This window comes from Aspergillus pseudoviridinutans (assembly GCF_018340605.1).
Source record: "Aspergillus pseudoviridinutans IFM 55266 DNA, scaffold_9, whole genome shotgun sequence".
NCBI classification, from domain to species: Eukaryota; Fungi; Ascomycota; class Eurotiomycetes; order Eurotiales; family Aspergillaceae; genus Aspergillus; species Aspergillus pseudoviridinutans.
The window spans coordinates 1,289,511-1,314,777 of record NW_025091289.1 but is presented as its reverse complement, the minus strand read 5'-3'; the positions used below and the strand labels follow the sequence as shown (position 1 = coordinate 1,314,777).

Below are 25,267 nucleotides of genomic sequence, written 5' to 3'. Positions count from 1 at the left end.
GTGGTTGCAGCTGTGTTGTTGTTGATGCTTCATCGCCCCTCTCCTCTCCTCCCCGCCCCCTTTTCGTCCTTTTTGGACGATTATCGCGCCCATCCCACTCTCCATGCCTTTGTTTCGCAAAAAGCACAAATCCCCGTCGCCTGCTGCATCTCCCGCCTTTCGTTCGGTCGAGCAACTGACCGTACCGACCGTCCCCCCTCCGTCCACCGCTTCGTCGCCTCGTGTTCCTCCTGAAGATCTTGCGTTCTATCAGCGCTTCTCCGACGTACGGCTCCCCACTTCTCCTGCGGATCCGCCAGACAACTCGTATTCTCAACATCATCAACAACAACAACAAAACCATCATCAGCATCATCCCCATCCCCATCAGCTATATCATCAGAATCATCCCGATCATCAGAACCCTTCGGAACATCCACCTCCGTATCAGACTACAATCACTCGGTCGCAAAGCCATCACTCTCCCACTCTTCTCAACCCGGTACTTGCGACCCCCGCTTTACCAGCTGCTACTCACTTCATCGATGCTGACCCTCCCGACCAGTCCAACGTGGACAGGGCCTCTGAGCAACCGGCTTTGGCCCCCAAGGCTCACAATAGCAATAAACAGGATCCACCACAAAAGTCCCGCAGGAAGCTCTTCGGCCTACATTCCTCCTCGTCGTCCTCGTCGACAGGCTTCTTGGAACGCAGCTTGTCCGTCAAAGGCACTGCCTCGTCGCAATCGTCCCGCCAGCGACGGCATCAGCAACAGCTATCGCTAGACACCCACCGAACGCATCGCGATCGAGATCATCCGAAGAGTAACCGAAATATCAATTACCATTCCTCGTCCGAGACAGTGCCCGAGGACCATGTGGTAGACCCTAACCCGGGCAGCTCACAGTCTATCCTCATGCAACAGGACACGGCATCAGCTCATCAGCGACCTCCCCGTACCCCGCAGAACCCGCCTTCCATTCAACGATCCAACACCGATCCTAATCTTTTCGAGAAGCTATACAATTCCTCACCTGTCGACTCGGCTTCCAGGCAACCTGTCGACCCTTCCCAAGTCATCCCCAACCAGTCACAAACGCATCTGCAGCCGCAGCAATCGCCCGTTTCCCAACTTCAAGTGGAACCGCCGTTGAGTGCACGACCTCCATCGCGACAGTCCTTGGGGCCGCCCTCTCCGCTGCCCCCGTTCTCCCATCAACCGGATCTGCACCCACCCCCCGGCCACCAGAGCGGCATGGCTGCATCGTCCGACCGCCCGGCCGGTCCCCCGCAGACGCAGCCCCAAGGTCACCCGTCCTTCCAAGGTGGTAGTCAGCAGAATGCCACAGAGTCGGGGCGCAGCACACCCCCCGTCAGTTCGAGCAGAAGAGATGATCTGGGCGAGATCGATGTGCGAGCTTTGCTACAAAAGCATGATGAACTCCGTAAGATTTACGCCCCAGCACGCCCCAGTCGACAGACATACTGACAGGATTGTAGAGGCCAAGTACTCCAAAGTGAAGCGATACTATTTCGAGAAAGACGCTCAGGTGCAGCAGCTGCAGAATACTGTGGCCCATCAGCGCATGGCGGTGTCCCGAACGGTCCTCGATGACAACGAATATGTAAACCGATTCGTGCGGCTTGACGGCGCCATCAAGGATCTGGCCTTTTCCATTCGAAGAGACTGGAAGAGCTTGCCGACCTGGTTAGCTGGCCACGTCAATGAGGACGCACACGCAACCGGCATGAAGGAAATGACGGCCATTGGCCGCGCGACGATGAGCCGATGGCTGGTGGAAGAGATCTTTGAGCGGCATTTCCATCCAGCACTGGAACCGAACTTGAGCATGCAGCTGAAGAGCATCGAGATGAACCTGCGTCGGCAACAGACCAAGACCTACACGGACGAGGATCGAGAGAACGCGATCGCGCGGATCTCCAACTGGCGGCGAACCACATTCGACGGCCTCACGGATGCTCTGCAAGGCAAAGCCGCGGAGGAAAACCGGGCGCAGCTCATCAACCACTTGGTAGAGAAATTCGTCGCATGCCTGGAGATGAACCTGTGTGTACCTCCGCCGGCGGGGCTCGAGAACGGGGCACGGATGATCGTGGAGAACGCAGTGAGCATCTCAGAGAAGATCCCGCTGGAGTCGCGCGACATCTGTGTCGAGTACTTCATGCCGGGGACGCTGGTCAACGAGACCGTCATGAAGATCGAAGGGGGCCTGCCGCCGCTGACGAATGTGAAACAGCCCCCCGAGATGCCTCCTGCGCGAGGCTCTATCGAGCACGAGGGTGCTCACGATGGTTTTGTCGAGGATGTCGACGGCGAGTCCGTGCCTCCATCGGGCGGTAGCAACTCGATGGACGGGGCAGCAGGGCCGGGGTCCACACCCGGGCGCGAACAGCGCATGAGGTCGGTGTTCAACACGTTGATGGGCAAGCGGCCCGTCCCCGCAGTCGAGGCGAGCGTCGGCGGCAAGGAGATGAAAGAGCCGGTGGAGGAACGAAGCGGCGGCCGGATCCGATTTGCCTCGTTCCTGAGCGCAGAGGTACGCGGGAGAGGGCCTACGAATGTATTGGTCAAGGCGCCTGTATATTTGATATGACGTATGAATTGACGACCTAATTATGATAATCCTACAAAGTTCACTTCGTCAACTAAACCTAAGCTCCATTACGCAATTTTATCGTACTCGCCCGTTAGTACGGAGGAGGGCTCAGGTCCAACCCGTCGACCGTCAACTTGAAGGCATCGTTGCGCGCATAGCTTCCCGCGAGGTCCATATCCAAGCGGCCGCGCTCACAGTCCTCCAGATCAATCTCGGCCACAAGCAGCCCATCCCCGACCGCGTTCCCATCGGCATAGGTCCCGGCCCCACGAGCCGTCACCGCAGAGTCGGGCGCATCATCCGCAGAGACCTCCCAGATGGGGCCGGCCAGCACCTCACCCTGGCAGCCGACAATGCACGATCCCCCGCGGCAGACAAAATCATCGCCATCTGCATATCGCCGTCAGCATGTTAGCCATGTTTTATTCTAGTCAGTAAGTGACTTACGAGGAACACCGTCAGCGGCAAGAGCAGCAGCCGGAGGAGCCGCCACCGGCGCCTCCGTCTCGCCCTCCGCCGTCTTCTCCCCATCGGGCCAAACGATCTCATGCGGCCCCTCGGCCGTAATGGAATGCTTCTTGCGGTGCGCCGGCGACCGGCTCTGCGTCTGCAACTGCATCTGCGATTGGGTCTGTTGCGCCCCAGGCGCACAGGTCACCCAGTCGGGCAACTCGTTATACTTTACGCACTGGTTCGCGGAGAGCACAAACGCGCGGCCCTCGCAGCCAACCGTCCGCATAAGCGCCAGCCAGGTATCGCGCGCGTCGGCCGTGGGGGCAAGATAGATATTGACGTTCTGGGCGTAGAGGCTCTGTCTCAAGAGAGGCATGTAGTTCTCCCAGCAGATCGCTGCAGCGAGAGTCACACGGACGCCGTTGAGGTGTGTCGTGACGGCTTTGAGGGTGGATGGGGAGCCTTGTGCCCAGATGAGGCGCTCTGTTCCTGTCTACCAACCGTTAACTCCCCACTTTGCACACCGGTAGAAACGAATGAAGAAGAAAGGGGAAGGGGAAATACAGGCATAACCTTCCTCCTCTTCCCGAGACACCCACGCAGGGGATCCACATAAACAGCAGCGCAATACAGACTCCCGCCCGCGCGCTCAATAACCCCCACAACGAGAAACACGCCCGTCTCCCTCGCGACGCGCTCCAACTCCTCCCTCGTCCCGTCGCCGCGCTCGCTCCGCCCCTCCGCAACAGGCAACCGCCGATGAACCCAGTCGTCGCCGGCACCCGCAGGCGTATCGCCCAGATCCACCGCCGAGCGGAAATAAGCCAGGAACTGGTCGCGGCCGTGCGGGGCGCGCGAGCCTATCGCGCACCCGAAGGAGCAGGTGCGCGGGTATCCGCCCAGATAGGCTTCGGGGAAGAGGAGGAGGTGCACGCCGCGGGTGCGGGCGTGGTGGGCGATGCGGGCTAGTGCGGAGAGGGTGGCCTGTGTGGTTTTGTGGGTGCGGGCTTGCGCGACTGCGACGGTGATTTTGGAGGGCATCTTGTTGCGCTTGTTTTGCTGCTGTCGCGGGCTGCGGTGTGTTGGACGGTGTTGGTGGTGATGGAGGTTGTGGTGAGGGGAAGGGTTTATACGGATCTGTGAGTCAATGATTGTGGGGTACTTCGTATAGCGGAGGCAGAGCAAAAGCCGAGTCGAGGTGCGGGATCTGGTCTTCAGAATTATTTGTGAGTGAATCTGAGCTTTCCCGAGTTAGTCTGAGCTGTACCTCTCTAGATACCTCGTGTACGTAAACGAAGTCAAGATGGTACCTTAGTTGATAAAGTTGGTGATGCAACATATGATGACATCATCACCCTCATATCACATGTTTATACTTTATACAATGCATCCTGTCATGTATGTAGATTCATTGACCTATACTTACAGTCTGAGTACCCTAAATACACTTGATGATCCTATGTACCAAATTATGGATCAAACGGAAACAGTCAACCCGACGCATTCAAATCGCTAGCAAACCATGAATGCAACAAGCCCGGGTATACGCGCGCTAGAACAAGCAGCAACAATAAACCGAAATCAGATGCTGAGATAAATCTTGCGATGGGAGAAATCATTCTTTTCAAATCAAGCATGGAGTCGGACGTGTCGCGGTCATAGGCCAGCCTAGACCCTCGCACCCATGGCGTTGGCGGCCTGCTGCAACACACGAGGCCAGCGCGAGATGAACTCCACATCATCCAATGCCCCCTTGCCTTGGTTGCGCACATACTGCGTGCTAGGGTCAATGCGAGGCTCGTAGTCCCAGATGGTCGGAGTGCCCTGGATCAAAGCCGAGTAAACCAGACGACGCCGGCGCTGCGACCGCAGCACGTCCTCTCGGATCGCCTTCAGATCCCAGCGGGCGTGCACTTCCTCGGTAAAGTGCGCCAGAAATGTGGCCGGGTCGGCGGTCGCAGGCGGCGCAGCGGGAAGCTTGGCGGGACTGGGGGTGCGCGGGGGAGTTGGGAACGGGAAGGAGGAATTGGCGCGCTGGGGTACTGGCGACACACGTGGAGTTCCCGACGGCGTGTCAGCCGGTGTAGGTAGCGCTGTAGGCCTGACCTGATTAGGCATGGCAGTCTTGACAGCGAAGGATGGCGACGGTTCAGCAAGTCCTGCAACCAGATTCACCCTTTCCTCTGGGTCATTCTCGAGGTCGTAAAGCATGGGGGGATCGATCAGCGAATAAACAAACTTCCACCGGCCGCGACGGATCATAACCGTAGGGGACTGAGTGCCCTCGGCCATGTACTCGCCCAGCACTGTGTCGGTCTTGACACCCTCCTCGCCAGTGAGGTACGGCATCAGCGACACACCATCCAGTGGAAGCTCCTTGACCAACGGAGCTCCAGCCATTGCGGCAAAGGTAGGCAACAGATCCATGGTCGACACGTTCTCCGAAACGCGCTTAGGAGCAAAGCGGTTAGGGGCATGCACGATCATGGGCACACGCGCCGAGTTCTCGTACCAGACCATCTTGTACCACAAGCCTCGTTCACCCAGCATGTCACCGTGATCCCCGGTGAAGACGACAATGGTGTTGTCGCGCAGACCACAGTTCTCCAACACCTTCAGCAGCTTCCCCACATTGGTGTCGACGTAGGTGCAGGCGGCGTAGTAGGCGCGGCGCGCAGCCTTGATGCGCTCTTCGGGTATCTCCTTGCCCCACAAGTCGATGCACTTGAGGACCCGCTGCGAGTGGGGATCTAGCTGGTCCTGAGGAATCGCAGGCGTCTTGGGCAACGGAATGTCGACATCTTCATACAAGTCCCAGAATTCCTTGGTCATCGCGTAGGGGTCATGCGGGTGGGTCATAGAGACGGTCAAGCAGAAGGGCTGGTCGGTACGGTGGCGGACATGATCATAAAGATATTGCGTAGACTTGTAGATGACCTCTTCGTCATAGTCGAGCTGGTTGGTGCGCACAACAGGACCTGCCTCCATCACAGACGACATATTGTGATACCAGTCCGGACGAATATCCTGTTCAATTAGCGTTTTGTACTACGAGAATGACATAAGGCAACTCACCGGCTCGTCCCAATTGACTGACCAACCATAGTCACCGGGGTAAATGTCGCTGGTCAGTCGCTGCTCATAGCCATGTAGCTGATCTGGTCCACAAAAGTGCATTTTCCCAGCCAGAGCGGTATGATAGCCTTCGCGGCGCAGATAATGGGCGTATGTGGGGATGTCGGCGGGCAGGTCTGAGGCATTGTCGTAGGCGCCAATCTTGGACGGGAGCTGACCGGTCACCATGACGAAGCGCGAGGGAGCACACAGCGGGGAGTTGCAGTATGCGGAATCAAACACCACACCTTCCCGAGCCAGACGGTCCAAATTGGGAGTCTTGATAGGAGAGTTTTTGTCATGGAAGGCCAGAAGGGGAGCAGCCATCTGGTCCGCCATAATGTAGAGGATGTTGGGCTTCTTGGCCGCCATGGTGTGGTGTAGTTGTCGTCACAATCACTGTGGACGGATTGAAGGATAGTAGACTAGACAGACTAGACGAGACTTCAAGGATAAAATTAATCTAGAATCAAGTTATACGCAGAATTACAGGACAGAAAGGAAGTGGGGAGATGGTAGGAAGCCGAGGATGGCGATGGAAGAGGAAGAGGACAAAGACGAGGAAGGGGAAAGATGGATAGATATAGGAAACGAGTCCAATGGTCCGGAGAGTAAGTGGAGCAAAGATGAACAATCAACAATCAAACAATGTATTATTGACAAATATCCGGAGTAGTGAAGAGCAAGAGGATGAGAGAAACTAATGGAAGGAGAAAAGGGAAAAGGAAAAAATAATAGAGAGTGCAAACAGGCAGGGGAAAAAAAAGAAAAATGAAAGGTTTAAGCAGTAGGTGACTTCCCCGTTAATTGCTAGATTGCATATCCCCGTGAAATGTGTCACTTGGTGTCCAATCACAGTACACGGTTTATAGTAACTCTGATAAAGTTGCCGGACTAGCTGGAGACGAATGCGCGCTAGTAAAATATACATAGCAATACAGCACACTAACTGCCACTAGAACATCTACGGAGATGATAGCCCCGGGATACAAGATGGACAATGGTAGTCGACATGCAATGCGGAGTGACAGAGACACATCATTCACAGTCACAACACCATTTCGCAAGATGAAACCAGGTTTGATTGAGATTGAGCGCTGGAGGATGTCACCGCCAGTCCGCAGCAATGGAACCATCGGCGGGGACGATGGTGTGATATCCGCTGCTTCTGACTCGAGCGTCGGGGGTTGGTTCCAGCGTCGGATTCCGGGCCTCAATCCTCTGCAGTCTCAAGGAGTCTCCTGAAGATCATTCGGCCTCCGAAATGCTCTATGCCCCTTTCTTGATGGCCATTACTTGCAAAAAAAGGTCTCTTGTGATGAATCAATCTCTCCTCAGAATTGATGCGTTGTTCATGGGGAGTCATAATAGGTCGCGTGAGTCCAGAGTTGGATGGACTTGATTACCCAGCATAGAAAAGGATTCCGGAAACCAATGACCGCCACTGGCACTGCTAAGATGACTAACCGGGTCTTGTATGATTTGCCACGCAAGCTTCATCACATTTGTTTCCAAGATTTTCCCTTAGGGTTGGGATAATCTTGCGTCTTCCATACCTCTTATCCTGGTTTATAACTCATTTTCTTACTCTCTCAGTCACTTCCGAAAGCTCCATTCGAGGGTCTATTTTTGAGTGGACTATCTATACTCCAGAGCAAACCAGCTTCTGAGCTAGGAGCCGCCATTCAAGGGAATTAACCTAGATGGGTATAGCGGCTATTTGTCTTTCAAGGCTAAAAAAGAGGCGAAACATTATTGGTCGCGTGATGTAGTAATTGCCGGATCCCGTCAGCCCCACATGCTTATCACACGAGCAACACTTCTCAATTCGGAGGTCAGCTGATAACTTTGTTACCAGTGTATTGCACTGATACACAATTAATACGCGCCTACCAAGGTCTCTAGGGAGATAAATGATCGACTGACAAGACAGCTAGATAGTAGACATTATGGTAGGCAGTGGCAAGCAAGGCCAAACGCGCAAGCTTACATCCCAGTAGCCAATTCTGTCTCACCTCCATCGTGAAATCAATCTAACAGTACACCCAGCAGCCTTACGTATCACTCCAGACCGGGGTCCCGACAAAATTCCCCATCCGGAGCAACAATGGCATCATCGCCTCCTCCTCCTATCACACGCCTCTCTCCGCGCTTCTCCTGAAGATCGCCCGTTTCACAGACACGCAAGGTTTCTGGAAGATCTACGGAATGAACTTGCTTTTGCGGAGACAATAGTACGAATTCTTTTCAGAGTTAAAACAAAAACTACCACAGAACACGAATATGCGGTATGACATAGATCAAGACCCGCAGCCAACTCTTAAGGTAGTGGTAGCAAATACTTTCTTTGCAGGTGAGAACGTGCCCGTCATCTCTTGGCCTTGGAAAATGGCGACTCCGTATGAGCAATCTTCTCAGCTGAGCACGCAATTCAAGGAGCGGTGGGCTGACGTAGTCCGTTCCGTTTGCATGGACTATCTGACTACGGGGTACAAGCGACACCTTCCCCAGTGTGTCGGCATCGATCGCTGAGGTACGCAATCTCCGAGCGTGTTTCATATCGTTGTAGCCTGTTCTCCAGTGTATTACGTCTAGACTACTTCTACTCCTAGGCAGCCATTAAGCTTGGTGTCGGGACAGTACTTACATTCTGCCAAGATGAGCGGAACGCTTGCTGTACAACCTTGAGGTCTTGGCATAGGGCTACAGACCTAGGCTTCTACTCCGTACTGCAGTGATGAATCTGGCCTGCATCTGATTAGGACTTGTCATGCTGGGCTGCAACGCAAGGGATATGGGTTAGATTGGTGTTTGTACCACACCAAGAAGACGGTCCGATGACTGAATGGCTATGCCGAGGCGCAACCCCTTGCGAAATGAACAGATGGTCAATTGAGGGATCGACCTCGATTTAGCTCTCATGAATGATCTACATACGTCTAATCCTCATTATAGTGGACAAGTACCAACAAGTCGCCGACTTGAGACGACGCTACGATCAGTGAAGAAAAGAAATGTATGTCTGTATTTGTTAATGCCAGAAGAGCTGATTTTGGACTTTGCATGCAATCGAACGCTAATAAAATATACTTATAAATTCAGATCAGAGAAATCAGGGGCGCAGTGTAACATGTTACAAGCTTAGTTCTGCAAGGAAGCGCCTGCAGAATGACTATAGACTATATGATATCAAATCAATCGATCTTGATCGAACTGTATCGCGGTCAGCCCATTCTAATATTACTCGAAGGGGCCATCATACCTGTAGATACGCCGGATGAAGGTATATGCCGTCAGGAATCCAACGGTCCCCGTCAGCAAGCCGTACACCGCACAAGCCAGGAAGCTGTAGCTGAAGAAGAGCAGACTCGATACGAAGCCTGTGATGTGGAGGTGGAAGAAGTAGTACCAAATGCAGTAAGCAAACACCCAGAAGGCGCTGCTTCCACCAGTCAAGAAGCTCTGCCACCACCAATGATAATTCTACTGCGGTTAGCCTCCATGATACACAAAATAAAGGGGGAGCTACCTACCTCAGCACAGAGCTGGCTGTGCGTTGCGATGATGGTCACTTCGCTCACTGTGATAATGACAATCGTCGACACAGCGCTCAGGAAGCCGAAAACATAGTAATAGCCACTCTTGTCCTGCCACAAGTTCTTGAACACAAAGAGTAGTTCAATGAACAGAACAGCAAATGGAGGTAACCCGGTGAGGGCAGCCCCCTGAATGCTATGCAAATACCACGGTTGAGGCGGAATCTGGCGCGCGATCGAGTTCGTCTTGGTCGGGTGTTCCCACGGTTTCGCTCGCACGAAGCCGTACCAGCTGCCAAGGTATACCAGAGGAACTTGAATGAGAAGCCATAACGCAAGGAGACCGACCAAGGTGCCGAAAGGTATGGCCGTACTCGACGCTTGTGCCCAGACAAAAAGATTCAGGATGAAGATGAGGCAAAAGATCAATCCGGGGAAGAAAAGAGCTGTCTAGGCGGATTGTCAGTCGGAGTAAGAAGGAAACAGCAGGTCAACTCACGATGAGGGTATTCTTTCGCCAATGGACACCTCCAAAAGTCTTGTACAACCTCCCAGAGAAATATCCGGAGAAAAGACCTGCAAAGACGAACAACCCCATGCCCACACTGACAAATCCACCTCGGAAACTGGGATTTAAGATACCCAAGCAACTGAGGATCAACAGCCCAGAAAACATGAAGAAGAGCTGCATGCCTGAGCCCACCAATGGTGCTAGCAGACCGCTATACTCGGGTACCCGGAAAACGTCTCCATGGAGGAGCTTCCACCCGCTCACATCATCCAGAGCTTCGTCATCAGACGATCCGTCGGCATCCCGCTCAACATCCATGCCTTGATCCAGGAGGCCTTCACCGTTCTTCTCGGCCGACTTGGAGCGTAATTTGATCTTTCCGTCCTCCATAGCGCCGTCTCCGCGTCCCTTGATATCTCCTTGCACCGTCCGACCCCAGATCACATAGACTGCCACACCGAGCACGCCCGATATGATCAAAGAGTTCAGAACCGCCAGCCAATGTGTCACCGAACTGTCGCCTTGATTACTGAAGTAAAGGTCCCAGCGATTCGACCACTCGATACCAGGCTCTTCTTTAAAGTAGACCGAGTAACTGTATGGGATCTTCAGCGTGGCACCATCGTCTATCTCATCATCCTCCTTGGGAAGATACGAGGATTCAGGATACATCTCCTTCAGCCTGGACAGATTAGGAGGAATGTATAGTTCCAGACCCTCGTGTTTGCCATGCACTTGTTTAGGACACCCGTCTTCCTTATAATCGCTGGCCGTGATGCTCTTCGGATAGATCTCAAAACCGACCACCACCTTTCCTCCTTCCGGAGCACTCCGCCAGCGGATGACTATATTGAAATGATTGTTGATGAAATAACGTGGCTTGCCGGTGCCGGGTGAAAAGTCCAGGTCCCCAATCTTGAATCCGGTGGCATAGTATTTGCGGCTACGGTCAACCGTGACGAAACTCGTTGCTCCAGGCAAATTGTCCGCAATCCATTCAGCCACATATCCTTCCCTGATCAGTTGCCGGCCCCATTTTACGTCCTCCCGTCCCACCTCCACCGTACAGAGTTTCTGGCATTCCACATTCCTGCCCATATGAAGCTCGAAATCCGAGGTCATGATGCGATCGCCGCGGAGGATCTCTCCCAGGTTGAGCGAGACACTCTTTCCGGAGCCGAACGGCGAGCCACCGTGACTCTTCCCACTTGGCGGACACACAAACGGAAGATCAAAGTAGGCATACTGTAGCTGCGTGTGGTCTGAGAAGATCTTGTTGACGAGGAGGGGAATGGGTTCGTCGTCGTTATAGCGCGTGACAGAGTAACCTACGGAGTAAGATGGGACATAAGTTCATGTACAAAGAAACTTCCGTCAACGGCAAGCCTACCTGGTATGTAGAACGCGCAAGCGTGGGAGACGAATAACAGCCATATTGTCCATTGGCGAGGACATAACACCGATCGAAGTTTCATCATCTATGCAGCGGCAAAACGACTCTCTCCAAAGCGAAGTCCACAATTAGATATCACACAAACAGGCACAAGTAATCGGCTGAATGATATCGGTCGTGCGGGACAAGTCCGATGATCGACCAGTGCAGGTGGGCAAGCCGGCCGCCCTTGACGCACTCCAAATCCAGCAACAAGCTTTGTCCAAGACAGATTAAACAGTATAAGTTCTAGTTCTGTATCAATATGTGCAGTCTCCGATGGGAGCACCGCAAAGTATCTCAAAGAAAAGCGGAAATATGGATGATGAGACGAAGAAGGTGATTGTCAATGTGAGAGATGTGGCACCGAGTCGTCGGAATGCCACCGAGTAGCGACGGGAATTGCGCGATTTCACAGTCCAGCTTATTATAACGAAAGGAACGGCAGATAACGCCTTTTGAAAGAAAGATCGAGCATGAGGACGGGGAAGGGATGACTCGATTGTTGGAGAGAAAGTAACAATAACAAAGTTAACTTCAGATAAAGGCCAGAACATCATTGTAAGGGACAAACGGGGCATCCGGAATAGGCTTAGTTTCCATTCTTCAAGTGGATACCTATCAACTTACGCATAAACCATGCACAATATGTATACACATGTTCCCGTCTTGAAATTCATTGCGATATGGGGGTCTTGACCAAGCTTGCTTCAATATTCATATTCAATAACTGCATGAGAGATTATGACCATACACAAACAAATCAGGAAATCTATAGTGTCTACCGGCTTATCTGGGAACTGAAGTTGAAAAGTTACACTTAGCTGTCCAAACGGTCGCCTATCAGGCTATTTCACATTCAGGGAAACTGATATGCAGAGGGGTAATCGTAAGATACTTTGTCGAGAATAAAAAGACAGAAGATGAAGCCGCCAACAAGATCGCATTGTGCTGGCAAATGAAAGACGTCCAGCCGATGCTCCACGAACCGACCGGACGAAGGAAAAAGAGAAGAGAATTGCGCACCGTCAGAAGTCCGAAAGACTACGAAGGATGACTCAGAAGATACTCTACAGCACCCTGAACGCTGCCACCTGAGCGTCGCAAAGCTTCAACATTCCTTTCGAACTCAAAGAAGCCCATATCGTTGAGTTGCCGAAGCTGGTCAGCGTATCTCTCTTCAGGCGGCCGATTGTCCTGCGGTGGAGGGCTTCCAAGGCCGGCGCCTCCAAGCAGAGCCGCCAAAGGATTAGCACCGGTCGCACCTCCTTGGGCTCCCATGGCCTGCATCATCTGCGACAGCAGCGCGGGATCACGAAGGAAGGGGTTCTGCTGCGGATTGAAAGGATTTAAGCCGGCCTGTCCGGCCTGTCCAGCCTGAGAACCTGTAGCTCCGAACATGGCGGGGTTCATCAAGAAACTGAATGGATTCTGAAGATTCTGCTGGTTCTGGCCCTCGCCGGTAGTTGTACTGCCAGCAGAGGCGCTGCCAGTTGCTCCTTGCGCGCCTTGGGATTGATCGCCACCTGCAGCGGTCGAGGTACTTGACGGGTTTGCGCCGAAATTTGGAGGGTTTCCACCAAAAAGCGCAGCGAAAGGATTGCCGGCTCCTAGCGCAGGAGCGAAAGGGTTGAAGGGGGGCGCACCTGCTGTACCCGCATTCGCATTATTGGTGTTCTGGTTGTTTCTGTTCTCCTCGGGCGTCGTGTTGGTCACTCCGGGGGCTGGGAACGCACTACCTCCGCCCAATCCACCACCACCACCAAACGCCCTCTGCATCTGCAACATATGGCGGATAGAATTGGGATCGGTGAGCATGCGGCGAAATTCAGGGCTCTGCATCATTTGTCGCACTCCAGGACCCATATCACGCAACATGGGATTTTGTTGAATCATCATGTCGATCATGGCTGGGTTTTGCAGGGCTTCATTGATGGTGGATTGAAACTGAGGGTTTTCAAGCATGTTGAGCATGCTCTCGGCGTCGGGAGGAGGTCCCATCTAGACGCATCAGTCAGCCGTTGAACTCAGCAAGGAAGCAAAACTTTCTCAATCGACAGTGGAACACTTACGCCGCCATCTGGACCGAACATACCAGCGCCCGGAAGCTGCGCAAATCCAGCATATCTTGCACCTGTCAAGCCTGCGAGCGGGTTGTTACCAGTACCGGCAGCGAGATTGGTGGGCACAGCACCAGCTGCAGGAGCAGCCGAGGTACCAGTAGCTGCAGATGTAGCCGCACTCTGCGCAGCCCCACCCGGTCTCTGATTGCTAGCAGCGCTCTTTACCAAATGGACTGTGTGGCCATCTTTGATCTTGTAAGTGGCTAAAGTCTCATTATCTTTGAGCACTCTCCCAGAGTAGATCAGACGCTGACGCTCAGCGGGAGTATCGGCATATTCGGAAGATGAAAGCCTCTGTTTCAACTCCGAGACTTGAGTAGAAAGAGGAAGAGTTAGGGTATATTTGGCGTCATTGGAGGATTTGATTGTGAAGGTGATGGGCGAATCTTCAGTCGTGGCGGTATCGTCGGCCATGATACGTAATTCAGGTGCGGGAGAGAGTATGAGAGGCTGACGTGCTGCAGAGAGAGATCACAGTACAGTCAAGGAACGGGATAGTTGGTAGAATTCAAGGTGTGACTGAGAATATGAGACAACACAGGTAAAATGATGAAATTGAGAGATAGATGAGCCGGCTGCCTTTCTGTAAGCTGGATATGGGGAGAGCCCCTCTAGGCTGTAAGTGGTTGGTAAGGTGGAAGCAGGCAGAATCCGATCGACCGCCTTTCTTAATCAATGCACTGAGCTCATCACAGTGTGAACCTTGAAACAATATGTCACGTGCACGAGGGAACAAACAGTATAAACCCACGTGACTGGAGCTTCTTTCTCCCTTCGGAGCTGAATTTTCATTTCTGGCTTCTCAGGACACAGTTGGGCAATACTCGCTCTTCTTGTGCAAGTACTTCCAACCCCGCTGCAATCCATTCTCTGAGGACACTCGGTAATTGAGGGTCCTCTTTTTCAATTTCTCAAGCTGCAGCAATGGGATTGATTCTATTCTGAAGTCAAATTGACTGCAATTGCGTCGTAAATCACTAGCAAACCTCAACCCTCGGTTCAGGCTTGGAAAAGCCTAGTCGTTCACTATGGCTACCACTTCGAACATGTTCATGTATTCCCTGACGATTCAGCCTCCGACTGCGATCACACAAGCTATTCTGGGCCAGTTTGCAGGAACCAAGGAGCAGCAGATCGTGACTGCGTCAGGGTCGAAGCTCACGATCCACCGTCCCGATCCAACTCAGGGCAAGATTACGCCAATCTTTTCCCAGGATGTCTTCGGTATCATCCGTTCTCTGGCAGCCTTTCGGCTGGCCGGAAGCAATAAAGGTATGTTTGACGTTCTCCCCTCCTCGCCCCAATCGCAGGACCAACTTAGTGATTCGTCAAGCTTCCCGGGCAGCACGATCCCTATCTGCCGAGCCGACCTTATTGGAAGCGGGACGTGCTCCGGTCGGCGTTGCTGACACTGCATGCTGTTTCTGAACTGTGCTGAAAGAATATTGCATATAGATTATATAATCATTGGTTCGGACTCGGGACGTATCACAATCATTGAATACGTTCCCTCCCAGAATCGGTTCAACCGTATCCATCTTGAGACCTTCGGCAAGTCCGGCGTTCGTCGTGTCGTGCCTGGTCAATACCTTGCGGTCGATCCAAAAGGTAGAGCTTGTTTGATTGCCTCTGTGGAGAAGAATAAGCTCGTTTATGTTCTGAATCGGAACTCGCAGGCCGAGCTGACGATTTCGTCCCCTCTGGAGGCCCACAAGCCGCAGACACTGGTCTTTGCGATGACGGCTCTGGACGTTGGCTACGAGAATCCCATCTTCGCGGCCCTCGAGGTCGACTATTCGGAGTCGGATCAGGATCCAACTGGTCGAGCGTACGAAGAGTCGGAAAAACTGCTAGTGTATTATGAACTTGACCTCGGTCTGAATCATGTTGTTCGCAAGTGGGCAGATCCTGTTGACCGCACCGCAGCTATGCTGTTCCAGGTCCCGGGAGGAGCCGATGGTCCCAGTGGTGTCTTGGTATGTGCAGAGGATAACATTACCTACCGGCACTCAAACCAAGATGCATTCAGAGTCCCGATTCCTCGACGCATTGGTGCAACGGAAAATCCCGACCGCAAGCGCTCCATCGTCGCCGGGGTCATGCACAAGATGAGGGGTGCCTTCTTCTTCCTTCTTCAGACTGAAGATGGCGACCTGTTCAAGATTACCATCGATATGGTGGAGGATGACAACGGGCAACTGACTGGCGAGGTTAGAAGGTTGAAGATCAAATACTTTGATACAGTCCCTGTCGCCTCCAATCTGTTGATCCTAAAGAGTGGTTTCCTCTACGTTGCCAGTGAAGCAGGAAACCATCACTTCTACCAATTCGAGAAGCTGGGAGACGACGACGAAGAGACTGAATTCAGCAGTGAAAACTTTCCTGCGGATCCCTCTCTTCCCTATGAGCCGGTGTTCTTCCGACCGAGAGGAGCGGAGAACCTCAACCTTGTTGAAACACTCAACTCTCTCAACCCTTTGATCGATAGTAAGATTGTGAATCTCAACGAGGACGACGCTCCTCAAATTTACACTGTGTCCGGTACTGGCGCCCGGAGCAGCTTCAGGACCCTCAAGCATGGTCTGGAAGTCTCTGAGATCGTGGAATCGGAGCTCCCCAGTGTACCTTCTGCTGTTTGGACTACCAAGTTGACTCGTTCTGATGAGTTTGATGCTTACATTATTCTTTCTTTCGCGAACGGTACTTTGGTTCTCAGCATCGGTGAGACAGTCGAAGAAGTTACCGATACCGGCTTTCTTTCAACTGCACCTACTTTAGCTGTTCAGCAGCTCGGTGAGGATTCGCTGATTCAGGTTCACCCGAGGGGCATCCGCCATATCCTTGCAGATCGGCGTGTCAATGAGTGGCCCGCTCCTCAACATCGTTCGATTGTCGCGGCTGCGACAAATGAGCGTCAGGTGGCAGTTGCCCTCAGTTCGGGTGAAATCGTGTACTTCGAGATGGATGTCGATGGAACACTCGCTGAATACGACGAGAGACGCCAGATGTCGGGTACAGTCACATGCCTCAGTTTAGGCGAGGTGCCTGAAGGCCGTGTGAGAAGTTCTTTCTTGGCCGTCGGATGTGACGACTCCACTGTCCGCATTCTGAGCTTGGATCCAGATTCGACCTTGGAGAATAAGTCCGTTCAGGCTCTTACGTCGGCCCCATCAGCGTTGAACATCATGTCAATGGCCGATTCAAGCTCGGGAGGTACGACTCTCTACTTGCACATTGGCCTTTACTCCGGTGTCTACCTCCGGACTGTTCTCGACGAGGTGACTGGCGAACTTTCGGATACTCGTACCCGTTTCCTAGGAGCCAAGCCAGTCAAGCTATTCCGCGTTTCCGTCAAAGGACAGACGGCGGTTCTCGCCCTCAGCTCCCGACCATGGCTGGGCTACTCCGACACCCAGACGAAAGGTTTCATGCTCACCCCATTGGATTACGTGGGCTTGGAATGGGGCTGGAACTTCTCCAGTGAGCAGTGTGTTGAAGGCATGGTTGGTATCCAGGCACAGAATCTTCGGTAAGTTCATCCCTCTCTACTCTGTTACTGGCTTGTCCTTCGTGATCGTATGATGAGAGCTTTAATCCGAAAAGTTCATGTGGATCATCTCTTTAAAGTTTATATCTCCAATTGTTCCTACTGAGATCACTGCAACATACACAATCCCAATGTCAAACAATGTCTTGCTTGATGCATTTGACTAACTCGTTCACGCGACGACAGGATTTTCTCTATCGAGAAGTTGGACAACAACATGCTGCAGGAATCAATTCCTCTTTCAAACACGCCCCGTCGTATGCTTAAGCATCCGGAACAGCCATTGTTCTATGTTATTGAGTCCGACAACAATGTTCTATCGCCGGCTACCAGAGCCAGGTTAATTGAAGATTCCAAGGAGCGTAATGGCGAGACAAATGTTCTTCCCCCCGAAGATTTTGGCTATCCACGGGCGACGGGTCACTGGGCGTCTTGCATTCAAATCGTCGATCCCCTGGATGCCAAAGCGGTGATTTCAACGATCGAGCTCGAGGAGAACGAGGCCGCCGTCAGCATGGCATCCGTACCCTTTTCTAGCCAGGACGATGAAACTTTCCTGGTGGTGGGAACTGCCAAGGATATGATTGTCAACCCTCCCTCATCAGCGGGAGGCTTCATCCACATTTACAGATTCCAAGAAGATGGGAAGGAGCTGGAGTTCATTCACAAGACGAAGGTTGAAGAGCCACCTCTTGCTCTCCTCGCATTCCAGGGACGCCTTGTTGCGGGCATCGGCTCTACCCTTCGGGTCTACGACCTGGGAATGAAACAGCTGCTCCGAAAATGTCAGGCTCCCGTGGTGTCAAAGACAATTGTTGGCCTTCAGACACAAGGTAGCCGGATTATTGTCAGCGACGTCCGCGAAAGCGTGACGTATGTCGTGTACAAGTACCAGGAGAACGTCTTGATTCCTTTCGTCGATGATTCCGTCTCTCGCTGGACGACGAGCACGACCATGGTCGACTACGAGACTGTTGCCGGTGGTGACAAATTTGGTAACCTCTGGCTAGTGCGCTGTCCTAAGAAGGTCTCGGAGGAGGCAGATGAGGATGGATCGGGAGCCCACCTGATTCATGAGCGCGGTTATCTGCATGGCACACCGAATCGCCTGGAGCTGATGATCCACACCTACACACAGGATATCCCGACCAGCTTGCACAAAACACAACTAGTGGCAGGTGGACGGGACATCCTTGTGTGGACCGGGTTTCAGGGCACAATTGGCATGCTTGTGCCGTTCGTGAGCCGCGAGGATGTGGACTTTTTCCAGAACCTAGAGATGCAACTAGCCTCACAGTGCCCACCCCTCGCCGGACGAGATCATCTCATCTATCGCAGCTATTATGCACCAGTCAAGGGTGTGATTGATGGAGATTTGTGCGAAATGTATTTCTTACTGCCTAATGACACGAAGATGATGATTGCAGCGGAACTGGATCGTTCCGTCAGAGAGATTGAGCGGAAGATCTCGGTGAGTCAACCCATTTCCGACGTTATGTCTGGGATGATGCCGCTAACGATATACATAGGATATGCGAACGAGGGTGGCGTACTAATAATTCTGGTGGCAATTCCGGCGTCTGTGTGCGAGGGTCTATAGATACCCAATGGCGATCATGCTAGATACGCATATGTACAGATTTTATATCAACCTTCCGGTTCCCAAGCAGTCATGCAATCTGTAAGCGGATGTCTCTTGCCTCGCTCGGTCTTCTGCTTCTCTCGGTTGATCTTGAGCTGGATGCAGCCTGCACTCTCATGTGCAGGTCTGTATGAGACAAGAATGAGGTTTTGCCCTCGACGATCTTTGAGTACGGTTTTATCCGTTATGCACCACGGATATTCAATCGTAATTTATCAGTCGGGACAGTCTCGTAGCTTTTAATMACAATACCATGAATATCTAGCCATATTCGCATATCTTCCCACATACCACGATTTTTCAGTAGAAGCCTGCAATCTGAAAGTAGCAAAGTACCTAGATGAATGTAGCTCGCGCACGCTGATTGGCTGGTGCCCCTCGTACTCTCTCCAATGCCTTTTCAATCAGTCAGGCTGCCCTGAGCTGTTCCAACTTGATCATCCTCTCCTCTTCTTTCCAATCGAGTAAATCACCACTGATCCAAACACCATCCGCCAGGATAAAGCATACATCATGTCCGCTCAACCACCCACCGAACAACCCTGGCACGCCGCCTTCCCAGCACCCCGCAATACCGCCCGCAGCATCTCCCGCGAAGAAATGCTCCAGTGGATGCGCGAGGGCAAGCAGGCGGGAAAAGACTACGTGCTTGTTGATCTGCGCCGGAATGACCACGAAGTGAGTTGCTTGCCATTTCTGGCAACGGAATAGTAATTGTAATTATACTGATCTGTAACCAGGGAGGAACAATCAAGGGCTCGCTGAATCTGCCCGCTCAAAGCCTGTATTATTCTCTGCCGACGGTGTATAATCTTCTCCGGGCGGGAGGGGTGAAGTACATTATCTGGTATTGCGGTATGTAGTTTGGCCTTGCAGGATGTGCAGGGCTGTGCTTGATTCTCGGGGATTGATTGATTGATTGCTCATGCTTATATAGGCTCTTCGGCGGGGAGGGGCACTCGAGCTGCGAATTGGTTTGTGGACTACCTTGAGGACCGGAAAGATGACTCGATTGAGAGCTTGGTGCTGCAGGGAGGAATTAAGGGGTGGGTGGGTGCTGGGGAGGAGTATAGGGAGTTGATGGAGGGGTTTGATGCACAGGTTTGGCAGAAGAATGGGATTGAGTTGAAGTGAGGCAGACGGGAGCAAGCTTGAGGGTATGACTGAGATGTGGGTATATATGTATGGACATAGAATGATAACGATACTATCGGATATCTTGATCTATAATGCTGGCGGCCCCGAGACCCTGTTCATCCTGGAAACGGGGTGTGATGACTTGGAATCTCTTCTTTGACAGTGTATTCAAGACGATAGAGGAATAGCAGGCCTGGTCGTCGCATTTTTGGCCTATTAGGTAGTAGGCATTACGCAGAAAATTAGCAGCTTAGGCACCCATGATGAGGTCGAGTGTAGACAAGTGAGAGTCGAGGCGTTGGCTCTGGAACGATTTCCGGATTGCAGTTCTGACTTGTCATGGAGCAAGCTTTCAAGTAGCACCTCAGAGCGAGCTGCATTATCACGCCTTAAATGTTCGTAAGGTCACCAAATGCAAGAGACAATATGTAGGAAGAGCAACTCGACCCTCAGTGACTGGTTGTGGCAGACGATATTCAATCCGAGATGATTGCCGACAATGCTGGTCCATTCTCCACACGATGTGGGGTCAAGACTTACTGCCCCTAGAAGGCAGGTCGACCCTTGATAATGAAGCATATCAGCCAGGATGCTAGGCTGTAGTACAGAGGCATACAAAGACTCAAAACTCGTCCGTTCTGATTAGCTGGAACGTCCGAGTCGCCGAGATTGGACTATGCAGTGGCTTGAAATGGCCTGATAGGACTGCCCTCGCTAGTTGCATACTTGAATCGCAGCTACTTCAACTTGGCAGCCTGATAAACTGCGTGTTCCCGCTGCAATCTAGTTCCACTCTAGCACTGACCCAATATCAGCTCTCATCATGGCGTTCGCTCAAGCTATACTCTCCAATCCTGCTATTCCGATTGAAGATCGGCAACAGGCGCTCGACCGTGCCTTTTCCGACCCCGGTCTACCTTCAACTCACCCGACTTCTTCTTTCTGGCTCAGAACTCCACATCCCGAAATTGCCCAAGCGCAGTCTACTGAGCTGCCATCTCAGGCAGAAGTAGTCATCATTGGTTCTGGAGTGACGGGAACCTCAATTGCAAGAACTCTGCTGAAGTCCCGCAAGTCTGGGAAGGACACCAAACCCCGACCAGCTGTTGTTATCTTGGAAGCGCGCGATGTCTGTAGTGGTGCCACTGGCCGCAATGGCGGTCATATCCTTGAGACAGCGGAAGAGTTTGCAGGGCTCGAAGCATCGCTGGGACTTGAAGCGGCCAAAAAAGTCGTGAGGTTTCGAATGGCTCATCTGCAAGAGATCCTAAAGACCGCCGATGAGTATGGACTGACGGAGGAGACTCAAGCGAGGAAAGTTCAGTTTCTATGTGTGTATTTTGATGAGAGAGGCTGGAAAGGGGCTGTATCTCGCCTGCAACGTTTGAAAGAGTGTTTGCCTGATGAAACCGTCGAGTGGAGAGCATATGAGAGAAATGAGATTCCAAAGGTGAGTTGCAGATTTCCTTTCACTCAGTAGGCTCGTCTGAATTTGCTTTTGCTGAAACGTGCAGGAATTCTGCCTCCCTCATGCTCGAGGTATCGTCGCTGGTCCGGCTGGTGCTATCTGGCCTTACCGATTTATCACTGGACTTTTGGCTCGCTTGCGCAGCGAATTCCCCCAGGATCTGCTAATTGAAGCGAATACACCGGTGACCGCTATCCGTGATATTACATCTGGAGAGGTGACTCCGTTGCGATATTCGATTGAAACGACCAGAGGCACTATCCGCGCTCGTCACGTCGTTCACTGTACCAACGCTCACGTCGGCCATCTTGTTCCCGGATTGAGAGGCCGTATTTACCCAGTCCGAGGGCAAATGTCTGCGCAGACACCCGGAAGCAAGTTCCGCAATCAGGGAACCGAGCATTCGTGGATTTTCTACTATGACCGGGGATTCGACTATCTAACCCAGTTACCACCGTCCGAGGCAGGCGAGATGATGATGTTCGGAGGCGGGTTTGCTCAAGGCGAGCTCGGTGGTATTGGCGACTTTGGTATCTCCACTGACTCGGAGCTGAGCCTGTACGCTGATATCCATCTCTCTGGGGCGTTGAGCGCTATTTTTGGTCGCGAGAACTGGGGCAGCGTTCCAGGTCCCAGTGTGGAGAAGATGTGGACAGGGAATATGGGTTTCAGCGCAGACGGCTTCCCGTGGGTAGGGCAACTCCCCGTGTCTCTGACTGAAAGAGAACAGAAAGAGAAAGGCCAAGGAGCTGAATGGATCTCTGCCGGATTTTCAGGGGAGGGAATGGTGTATGCATGGCTGTGCGGAAAAGCTCTGGGAACGATGTTACTGGCTTATGATGATGAACTGCGGGAGACAGAATCCGCAGATCTCTCCTGGTTTCCAGAGCAGATGCTGGTGACTGAGAAGAGGATCAAGAAATCTGTTCTACCTCGTGATATCGATGGTATATCATCTTACTTGTAGTTAATCAGGTAGTGGAAAGATAGGGGAATCTTCAGAGAGAGAGTTGAAAATTTAGTGACTGTCAAGTCATGTACTCTAAGCTAGTCTGTCTGTTTATGGGCGACTTGCACTCCTTTGCCCATGTTCATTCTCTTATTTGCCAACGCATCCACCCAGTAAGTCATCGTTTCCAGGTCTTCCCATCTCCCATGGCGAGCAATCTCCGCATTTGCGCGTACGATCGGACTTTCTCATCTTCTCTTCACTTCTTGCTGTGCTGGCAACAGCATCACAAATACAAGAAAGTCTATCAACCCTACTTCGTCCCACTATGATTATCGCCCTTCCAAGAGGTTTTCACAGTGGATCTAGTCCATCGCTTGGGCAAACTGGCGTACGGAATACCACACTCCTGCTGAACACCACCGGCATATTGGAATTCCCCCAGTTTCCCAAAAGAGGGAATAACACGTGCATCTGGACAGGGGGGTCTGGAATGACATCTTTGCAAGCTTGTTCCGCTTAAAATCATACTTTCAAGACCATCTGAACCTTTATGCATGGTCGTTTTTGCATGGTCGTTTCGAAGCGTTCTAAAGACCCTGCAAGGTCTTTGCAATATGGTATGGATGCCAGACGGGTGGATTGTGAGTAAGCTCCAACAAATCCCATCGTCCGAACGAGCAATGCTCTTATCGGGACCTGATACTTTGTGAAGATAGTTCTATCGACCTGAGCCGTGGGTCTGTTTGGACCTATTCTCAAAACGGCAGGTCGACCCTTGGGGGTTATCCTCCCCGCATTTCGATCAACGGCTTTTTAAGCTACTGTGGGGGACCAGCGTTTCAGCGCCTATGCACCCTTCACACTCACGAGTCACGACCCATAACAGGCATGTCGACGCCAAATCGCCGAACTCATCACGGATGGTGAGAAAATCACATCCCCTAGGTCGCGTCAAAGCAAACTAATCCGTTGGCCCTGCAGTTGGACCTGCAAATCTAGACGTCGCAAATGTGATCGGACCCGCCCTACATGTCATGCTTGCAAAGAGCGAGGGCTCGTATGCGAGGGTTATGAGGTACGGCTGCGCTGGGGAATGGGCGTTGCATCGCGAGGCCGTTTCACCGGCGCAGATACGCCAGTAGAATCCTCCGTACCACCTCGAGCCAAGGGCCGACGGCGAGATCGAAGTCGAGAAAGACGACGACAATGTACGATACTAGCAAGCTGTCCTAAAGAAGCTCCTCCCTTTCTTACGGATGATAGGGCAAAAGGTAATTGATTTTCTTTCCCTTCTCAGCATGTGCATCTTTAACCCTAGTGATAGATTCTGAGTCATGCAAGGTGCCACCTTCCTCGCTGATCCCTGGTAAGAGATCTGATGACGAGCAACTATTTCAAGAATGTGAGGACAACTCCTTTGGTCCCTTCCGCTATGCGTGACTGATGATAGAAACAGTTCTTTCATCGGGAATCAATATTTTGCACTCGACGACAGTTCATGATGAGAGTAACCTCTTTAGAACACATCTTCCAAGGCTGTGCCAGCAATCGGAAGCTCTATACCTCATTTGTATCACGCTACAAGCCTCATTGACCGCGGATCTGGACCCTCGTTTTTTCGAGTACTTTGACGCCGGGTTGAATAAATTTCGCAATGAGCTCGCCAGAAGCGAAATGTACCTGGAAGACGGCACCATGACTGCTGGTCTACTCTTATGCACCATTGGAGTAAGTTTACAGATCCTTTACTTCCCTTGATTTAAGTCACTCATGAAGGTAGACAATGCACGGAATTCCGTGGACAATGCATCTACGAGGGATGCACGGCATCCTCCAATTGGACGACGTTGACAATGCGCGGGATGAAAAGACCCCGTTTCGCGCTCATCTTTTCGAGGTCATGGGAATTATGGACCTTCCTACTTTTTCTATCGGACGCCAGCACCCGCATCTAGGTTTCTGGAGACGGCATTGTCGTAACCGAGTCTCCTCGGAAGGATCATCTGGACGGGATGAAGTTGAGGTCGTGAGTGGCTTGCCAAAATCCTTGATCGACATCTTCTCCTGCATTGGCGAGGGTGGTGCGACAGAGGAGGACTTCCAGAACTGGCCTGGTGCCCAGGGAAGCTTTCTCCAATGTCAGCTATGGGAAGCATATCGATTAGCGGGGATTCTAGCCGTCCGCGATAGTCAACTATGCTCACCGTCGAGCTCGGGAGAGGGAAGATTACAACCCCTGGAAGGGAGAAATCAACCGCATCGGACGCTCCCTTCAACTGCTGTGACTGTTTCCCGATTACTCAGTTGCGTTGACGCTATTCACCGAGCATCAGGAGGACAGGACAGAAGGGACACGTTGACCATGAATGCCCTTTCCCACCCGACTTTTATTGCCGCTTTACAGACTGACGTTATGAATGATGATGCAGCATTGAAGCAGTTTGTACGGAGCACTTTAGTTTGGAGCTCGAACGAGCCCACTTGGAGGAAGCAGTGCCAACTTGAGTTGGAATTACTTGAAGAATACTGGCGTTACAGGAGCGGAACAGTCAGCATCCACGACCTTGCGCAGGCACGAGGAGTAGAGCTGGGACTTATCTGAGAAGTGGATATATATTTTGTMCAAATGCTCAGTGTGCGGGTTCTGGCGCAACCAAAAACACCATCCCACTGCTTCGTCATCTTCGACTAACTCAACCTCGTCGACGACTTCAAATCCGAGACACTTATAGAATGTGAGGTTGCTATCGCTCGT

At 52.2% G+C, this 25,267-nt stretch overlaps 9 protein-coding genes across 9 annotated transcripts; 5 read left to right on the top strand and 4 right to left on the bottom strand.

Annotated features, from left to right (window-relative positions):
* Window positions 1-103: 103 nt before the first annotated feature.
* On the top strand, window positions 104-2,594 carry Asppvi_011279 (uncharacterized protein; the record flags this gene model as incomplete). Its single annotated transcript, XM_043307111.1, has 2 exons — window positions 104-1,424; window positions 1,480-2,594. The coding sequence occupies 2 exons, from the start codon at window positions 104-106 to the stop codon at window positions 2,592-2,594; spliced, it is 2,436 nt and encodes an 811-aa protein (XP_043163046.1).
* Window positions 2,595-2,688: 94 nt separating this feature from the next.
* Window positions 2,689-4,091, bottom strand: Asppvi_011278 (nitrilase; the record flags this gene model as incomplete). The annotated part of the gene is made up of 3 exons (XM_043307110.1): window positions 2,689-2,987; window positions 3,045-3,543; window positions 3,615-4,091. The coding sequence occupies 3 exons, from the start codon at window positions 4,089-4,091 to the stop codon at window positions 2,689-2,691; spliced, it is 1,275 nt and encodes a 424-aa protein (XP_043163045.1).
* Window positions 4,092-4,718: 627 nt separating this feature from the next.
* Window positions 4,719-6,536, bottom strand: Asppvi_011277 (putative choline sulfatase; the record flags this gene model as incomplete). The annotated part of the gene is made up of 2 exons (XM_043307109.1): window positions 4,719-6,077; window positions 6,126-6,536. The coding sequence occupies 2 exons, from the start codon at window positions 6,534-6,536 to the stop codon at window positions 4,719-4,721; spliced, it is 1,770 nt and encodes a 589-aa protein (XP_043163044.1).
* Window positions 6,537-9,358: 2,822 nt separating this feature from the next.
* Window positions 9,359-11,686, bottom strand: Asppvi_011276 (transmembrane 9 family protein; the record flags this gene model as incomplete). The annotated part of the gene is made up of 5 exons (XM_043307108.1): window positions 9,359-9,377; window positions 9,427-9,626; window positions 9,698-10,150; window positions 10,200-11,539; window positions 11,602-11,686. 5 exons carry the CDS (start codon window positions 11,684-11,686, stop codon window positions 9,359-9,361), a joined length of 2,097 nt encoding a protein of 698 aa, XP_043163043.1.
* Window positions 11,687-12,687: 1,001 nt separating this feature from the next.
* Window positions 12,688-14,180, bottom strand: Asppvi_011275 (ubiquitin domain-containing protein DSK2; the record flags this gene model as incomplete). Its single annotated transcript, XM_043307107.1, has 2 exons — window positions 12,688-13,644; window positions 13,716-14,180. 2 exons carry the CDS (start codon window positions 14,178-14,180, stop codon window positions 12,688-12,690), a joined length of 1,422 nt encoding a protein of 473 aa, XP_043163042.1.
* Window positions 14,181-14,794: 614 nt separating this feature from the next.
* Window positions 14,795-18,869, top strand: Asppvi_011274 (DDB1/RSE1 family protein; the record flags this gene model as incomplete). Its single annotated transcript, XM_043307106.1, has 4 exons — window positions 14,795-15,038; window positions 15,222-17,295; window positions 17,500-18,784; window positions 18,843-18,869. 4 exons carry the CDS (start codon window positions 14,795-14,797, stop codon window positions 18,867-18,869), a joined length of 3,630 nt encoding a protein of 1,209 aa, XP_043163041.1.
* Window positions 18,870-19,468: 599 nt separating this feature from the next.
* Asppvi_011273 (putative arsenate reductase (Arc2)) lies at window positions 19,469-20,089 on the top strand (the record flags this gene model as incomplete). The annotated part of the gene is made up of 3 exons (XM_043307105.1): window positions 19,469-19,633; window positions 19,696-19,810; window positions 19,893-20,089. The coding sequence occupies 3 exons, from the start codon at window positions 19,469-19,471 to the stop codon at window positions 20,087-20,089; spliced, it is 477 nt and encodes a 158-aa protein (XP_043163040.1).
* An 826-nt stretch (window positions 20,090-20,915) lies between these two features.
* On the top strand, window positions 20,916-22,527 carry Asppvi_011272 (NAD(P)/FAD-dependent oxidoreductase; the record flags this gene model as incomplete). Its single annotated transcript, XM_043307104.1, has 2 exons — window positions 20,916-21,542; window positions 21,607-22,527. The coding sequence occupies 2 exons, from the start codon at window positions 20,916-20,918 to the stop codon at window positions 22,525-22,527; spliced, it is 1,548 nt and encodes a 515-aa protein (XP_043163039.1).
* A 1,659-nt stretch (window positions 22,528-24,186) lies between these two features.
* On the top strand, window positions 24,187-25,114 carry Asppvi_011271 (uncharacterized protein; the record flags this gene model as incomplete). The annotated part of the gene is made up of 2 exons (XM_043307103.1): window positions 24,187-24,240; window positions 24,293-25,114. The coding sequence occupies 2 exons, from the start codon at window positions 24,187-24,189 to the stop codon at window positions 25,112-25,114; spliced, it is 876 nt and encodes a 291-aa protein (XP_043163038.1).
* Window positions 25,115-25,267: the final 153 nt, after the last annotated feature.